Source organism: Cyprinodon variegatus, unplaced genomic scaffold (genome assembly GCF_000732505.1).
Source record: "Cyprinodon variegatus isolate N-32 unplaced genomic scaffold, C_variegatus-1.0 Scaffold923, whole genome shotgun sequence".
NCBI classification, from domain to species: Eukaryota; Metazoa; Chordata; class Actinopteri; order Cyprinodontiformes; family Cyprinodontidae; genus Cyprinodon; species Cyprinodon variegatus.
In genome coordinates this window covers 163,907-170,329 of record NW_015151376.1, presented here as the reverse complement: position 1 = coordinate 170,329, position 6,423 = coordinate 163,907, and the positions used below count along the sequence as shown (strand labels likewise).

General features: G+C 38.6%; 1 protein-coding gene across 1 annotated transcript in view; it reads right to left on the bottom strand.

Moving 5' to 3' along the window:
- The window catches only part of LOC107099953 (collagen alpha-3(IX) chain-like), a 56,194-nt gene that overhangs the window by 36,714 nt on the left and 13,057 nt on the right, over positions 1-6,423 (bottom strand). Inside the window, exons 3-4 of the mRNA XM_015398284.1 lie at positions 3,631-4,027; positions 3,223-3,303 (exon numbers count right to left, since the gene is read on the bottom strand). Of these exons, the coding sequence (XP_015253770.1) occupies positions 3,223-3,303; positions 3,631-4,027 (478 nt within the window). The remainder of the gene's footprint in view (positions 1-3,222; positions 3,304-3,630; positions 4,028-6,423) is intronic.

Here is a 6,423-nt window from a genome sequence, read left to right as displayed (position 1 = left end):
GTATCTGCTCCTTTGCGCAAGGAGGAGCAGGAGGAGCACTGCCAGAGCCCTACAAAGTGTTCCTTTACATTTTTTTGAGCATTGGATATGGTTATCATAGACTGTCCCATTGTAATATAAAGAGATGCAGCTCTTTTTGTAGCAATCAAGATCCTACTGGAAAAACTCCAAAAAAGTTAAAAACAATCCACTGGACTTAGTTTTCAAGTTTGAAGACCATTCACCAACCAAGAGGCTTTCTTCATTCAACATGTCAGGAATAGCGTTGAGTTTGAGGTTTTATACACGGGTCCACCCCTTTGGAATGGGGGTTGTTTGGCTTCTTTTGTTAGCCTGCAAAGCCCCAAACCTGTCTATGTCTCTGAAAGGGAGTTGTTAAGGGGAATTGTTGGCCTAGCTGAATAGAAGCCAAAAAGAAGCCAAAAGAACCCCATTCCCAAGGGGTGGACCCGTTTGTCCGTTTCAATTCATGTTTTCTAAGCCAAAACAAGGCCTTGTTGGGCTACTGTCAATGCCATTTCTGACATTTTTAATTGAAAAAGCTTCCTGGATGGGAAGCGAAACGTCTTCAAACTTGGAAACTAAGTCCAGTGGATTGTTTTTTAAATTTTTTGGAATAACTATGATCTGGATGACTGAAAATCTTCCCCAGGATAATGGTATTATTCTTGCGGGGAGTTATTTTTTTCTTCATTGTAAAATGTGTAGAACTGATTTAAATTGTTTGGTTTCCTGCCAAATAAAAACATTCCTTAAGTTCAATACTAACCTACAGTATATGTGTTTGGAATCACTTTCTTGTTGCAACACTCAGCTGTTCTACTTAAGACATAATTCTATTCTGTGTGACAAAACAATCAATGTCACCCATAAACCTTTCTCTAGAGGACATTTGGGATGTGCTAATTGGATGATGTCAAATTTCAATCAAAGGGTTGATTTTGAAGCAGGTGATCCTCTATTTTTTAATGGATTCACGATTAGTTTTAACAATAAACTTTGTTTGAACATTTGGTATGGTGTTTAGTTTTAATAGATTTAAATAAAATATTTGGCTTGGTTAAAAATACATGCTAGGTCCTGTAGGGAAGCTATGCCAGCAAAAAGCAGCAACAAATGGTGTTACATCAAATGAGAATATAGAAATCAAGAGGTAATAAGTAGGGACACTGCACAAGTTATTAAACTAGTACTGCTCCCACTTTAACTCTTGACTGACCCAAAACCTGTGGGCCAATCAGATTGCATTATTATGGATAAGGCGGGACATATAGCTGACAAAAGTAAGAGCTACCAACCTTACAGCTACGCCAAAAAAAAACATGGGAGGACACATAGCTGCTCCTGTTACATTGGTTTAGTCAGAATCCACTATTTCATCTTGGAAAAATGTAATGAGAATGTAAAAGCGTAAGTTTTTAGAGTTTCTCGTGGTGTCTGCTGACATTTTCCTTTGTAACTGTAATTGGCTAAAACAAAAATCTGCAAGGCACGCCAAATGGTTCTGCAGAATGTCTGTCCTGTCCCTGAATATATCTGATCGGAAATGATCAGATTGATCATGAGTAGAACTAAACCTGAGTGCTTAACATTATCACTCTGGCTCCCCAGGTCAGTGGTGCCTAGGTTCCTTCAACAATTTCTCTTAAAAGATGAGAGCGTTTTAGACGGATGAGTTAAAGGAATTTAAATTGGTTTTGATTAAGCTCAAATGTCTCTGTGCTCAAAGTCATTGAACATTTATGGCACAAAGAAAGAAATGTGAGCCTTTACTGATTAGAAACCGATTTATATAAGTTCTATTTCTTTATCAAGAGTAGTCAAATATCCAATTAAAGGGGATATACATCAGTCATACCATAGATTCAGATTTAGACTTTGTAGTCAAATGGAAACCAGAATAGCCCCAGTTGCTGAAAATAGTGGGACAACCAGCTCAGTTGTCCAAGGTGTCAATTTATAAGTGTTTTTTTCAATTTCCTGTTCTTTTGTTTTGTTTGTTTTTAATTAAACAATTAAATGCATAAGCTTGATATTTAGGTTAAATAAAATCCTCTATTATCATTATTTCCTTCCAATCTGCCCTTGCAGTATTGGGGAAAAACTATAGCCCCACCCGTTCTAAAGTGCAGCAGGCTCTCAGTGCTACAGGTACAGACAAGAAAATATGGAGCCAGAATTTCCTTCTATGCCCTGAAATATATACAGACGCTCACCTGACTTACTTTTATCTGCAAATAGCCTTCTCTCTGTGTAGAGTGTCAGCAGTGTTTATTGGTATTCTCATGCTGCCCTGTTTAAGGGATCTGCTGTTTATATTTTGATAGATGAAGGTATAATTAGCACCAGTCCAACATGTGTGGTTAAAAGCCTCGCACATTTAGAATTGATATAATTTTGTCAAGACTGACCTGAGGCAGATCAACCACAGAATCTACGAAAAATAAAAATAAGATCCTGCTACAGAACCTGAACCACTAGAGAAAGGTTTAGGTGTGGAAAGCCAATTACGTTGCTAATTTTTTACACATACATTATTAAAGGGCAATTTTCTATTTTAAATGGGAAAATGTCAATGTGATTTGAAAATTTATAAAAACCATCTCTATCCTAAATGGATATTTTTGTCATTTTAATTATTGTTACTATTAAATACAATTTTTTACTTAATGGCTATATGCTGAAGACATTTATCTCACCCTTTACAAATGGAAACCATTGTTGCTACAAGAAATTCAATTACAGTGTCTCTGATTTGTAAAGTGATCTGCAGCTGACTTTAATTATGAGCTGTAGCACAGGAAGCCAAAAAGGCACAACTTTAACAAATATTTGGTTAAAAATTTTATTCATTGCCAAATATATGAATGCAATAGCCAAGCTTTTCAGCTTGTATGAGCATAATACTAGTACGTATGTTACAGCTAATGTTGACATTGAGACTAAAGCTTAATATATTTTTTGCAGATCAGCGGAATATTTACCAATACTTAAATGCTAATCTTATGCAGCTTTATTTTATTGGCCTCTTGTTTTATCCTGCAGAAGAGTTGGACTTTACAGGTAGATTGTAGCACAAGTGTCAACAGGATAATCTTCAGTCTCTGCATCTAGTAAAAGTCAGACTTAATGATCCTGCTGTTGTTGCTATTCTGTATCTCTGCATGACTTTCGCTGGTGCTGTGTGTTTGTGAGGATAGAGTTGAATTTTTGTTACTGTACCTCGGTGGCAGGAAGCTCATTGCAGCTCTCTCTCTGGGCTCTCTTTGGATCGCAGTGAATTAACATCCACTGGAGCTCAAACTGCAAAAGAGATAGTAATGTTAGAAAATATTCATAACTTATAGGCTCATTTTGTAATGAGATCCTTAGTAATGATACAGTTATTGCTTTTCAGTTTAGAGTCGATGCTCTCTGTGGGAGTTTCTGAGCTTGAATTTCTGCTCTTGCATTTTTCTGCAGGGATTACATTTTTTTTCCGCTTACCCTAAGAACCCAGCTGAGCATTTCTGCTTTACAGCAGCACTTTTATAATTACAGCAAGCACACAAAGAAGAATGCATTTGCACACAGATAGTACAATATCAGGGGGACTACCAAAAAGGAGAGCAGGTGTCCTTTTGGACTTACCACCACAGAGGCATCGGGATCGGCATCCAGCCTGCCGATGAGGGTGTCTCCTTGTGTGTTGATTGGCCCTTTCCCCTTAATCGGCTTCTGATCTACAGGCTGGCAGTCCACGTACAAAGTGACCTGGTCACGCTCGACGCCGATCATCACCTTGTGCCACTTGGTGTTGAAGAGCACAGATAGTCCAGGGAAGGTGACGGTCTGGAGGTTTCCATCTGCACCCATTAGGAAATACTCCAGAGCCTGCTGGTCGCCATTCAGCCTGAGTCCAGCCTGCTTGTAGCCCTCTTCATCCACTATTTGCCACACGTTCCAAACCTTGCCCACCGTGTTTTTGATCATACGAAAGGTTGTCATGAAGGAGTACTCATCTGGGAAGCCCCGAGGAAAGTTAAGCCTGTGGGGGGTTGGGAGTGAAGAGCAGAATTTAATTGAATACTAGTTAACGCCAATTGGTTCTGTTATAACTCAAAAAACATCTGTTATGTCAGAATGAATTCATGATTGCAAAATAAGCACATTTAAGCGTAACTTTCAAGGAGAATACTTTGATGCTAATAACTTAGAGCCTTGTAATCTGTCTTTGGAATTTCAAAGTAAAGCCAAAAGAGGAGCTGTCTCTGTGCATAAATCAGACCATGCAGGCCAGGGTAATAGTTGGGGACTGTCTGTGGGGTTTTTGTTGTTCTTTTTTTTTTTTTTTTACAACTCCCCAGGAGGTGGTGGATTCATTGATGGCCACTGCCCCAAAAACTTTTACCATGTTGTAAATGATCAAGGTGAGGCAATAACCAAAGGGGTTTCCTGGAGCCTAATAAAATAAAAGAAGACTCCTCCTCCAAATGTTGCCTTTAGGACAGAAAGTCTAAAGCATGTGGCACTCTTTTTGCCCCTTAGTTGATGAGAGAAGCAGAACAGCTGAAGCTGAAGGGGGAGTTCAAAGCATTGCCTGTACCTCCAGACTAGCGGGGGAATAACAATGAGGTATTTGCATTCAGGCCACCAGGCCTGAGTGGCATTGATGAGGGGGTGCCAGTGACTTACATAACAGCCTCTAAATAAAGCTGGCATACAGAAAATACCATTAGCACAAAGCGAGTGGAACAGGAAAACTGGAAAAATTTACATTTACTTCAACCAAACTGATTTTTTAACACAGACCTGGTTTACTGTATATGCATTAGCAACGTCTTTAAACCGTCCTCTGTCTAGAATCCAGTTCCAGGAGAAGCGGTCAGAGATTAAATAGACCACGAGGTAAACACTTACATTTTGTCATGTTACAATCACAGACTTCAAGCTATATTTTGGTTTAATACCTGACTGTGTTTTCTGTGCTGTACTGATTTAAATGAGAACAAAATTGATTAATGGTTTTCTTATTTTTGAAAGAAAATGTGGCCTGGATTTGTTTTCCTTGGCTCTCTACTAGCTTTACACATCTTGAGTCTTACCAATTTTATTTTTTCACTTTTTGTTTATTCCGTAGAATAGCAGAGGATCAGTCAAATTGGATGGGGATGAGAATCTATAGTAGACTGGTCTCCACCTTTAGTGTCACCTGAAAGGATTAGCAATCAAATGCAAATGGGATTGTTTTATATAGCTTTCTTTAAGCTTTATGGCTTAATGATTATAATAATCTTATAAGGCTTTTATATTATAAAGGCCTTTTTGTTGCAATTCTTATTGTATGTTCAAGTTTGTGGAAGTAAAAATTCAAAGTCCTCTTTTTCCTTTATAAAGCCATAAAAAACCCAAATAATTAGAGACCTGATAAAAGGCACATTTTTAGTTATAAGGCTCCTTTGCCATCGAACAAACTACCATGTTAAGTCGGTGAGTCAGACTTCCTGTCTTCTTATAAGCCAAGGCTTAAAACTTTCCTTTTTGATAAAGCTTATTGTTAAAGTGGCTCAGGTTATCCTGATTTACAGTATCTCTTTAGTTATGCAGCTATAGACTTAGAGTGCTGGGGGACATAGGGGCCACTTTTCATCACTCTGCATCTCTGTTCTCAGTTTTTTTAGTTCAAACTATAACTTTATGCTCTCTTTGTTTTTTCACATCATAGTAGCTTCATCTGGTCTGTTCCGGTTTGGCTTTGTTACCACCCTGGAGAAAAATATCCGCTGGGCTGCTGTCATCAACACCCTCATCTTAAGATGATAGAGTTGGGCCTGTTTGTTGGTGTTTAGTCCTGTTTCTCTCCTAGACAGCTATGGACTCAGCTTTTACTATGACCAACTCTATGTGCTCTCTTTAATCCCTTTTGATGTGAAAACTTGCTCATAGCTCACAAGCTTAACCACTTCTTTCCTAGATAGAGCTACCCGTTTTCTGACATAGAAAATATTTATAGATCAGTGCTTCTATGTTCTTTTTGCATGTCTGCTTTTGTCTCATTGAATCCCCAGGTAGGCTTAGATGAAGGCTGCTCACTCTGAGGCTGGCTATGCTGGAGGTTTCTTCTCTCTGCTGCCTTCATACTCAGTGTGAAGAATTTTTGCAAAGTGGATGCGAATGTCTTCTTTTGTGCTAAGCACATCTAGTAGGAGAGAATCCTGCAAAATCAATGTCTGAGGCAAGCAGCTGGTTTTCCTTAGAAAACTCTGAACCAATCCGACTGTATGATCTGGTTAAATTGTCTCTGTAAAGTGCATGCGATGACATATGTTGTTGGCCCTATATAAACGAACTGATGTGAAATAAACTGTCCTACTGCTACATACAACAGTAACCAGTAGTCTAGTCGTGAAAAAAAAAAGCAGCGCGATGGTGGATTTTTATTCA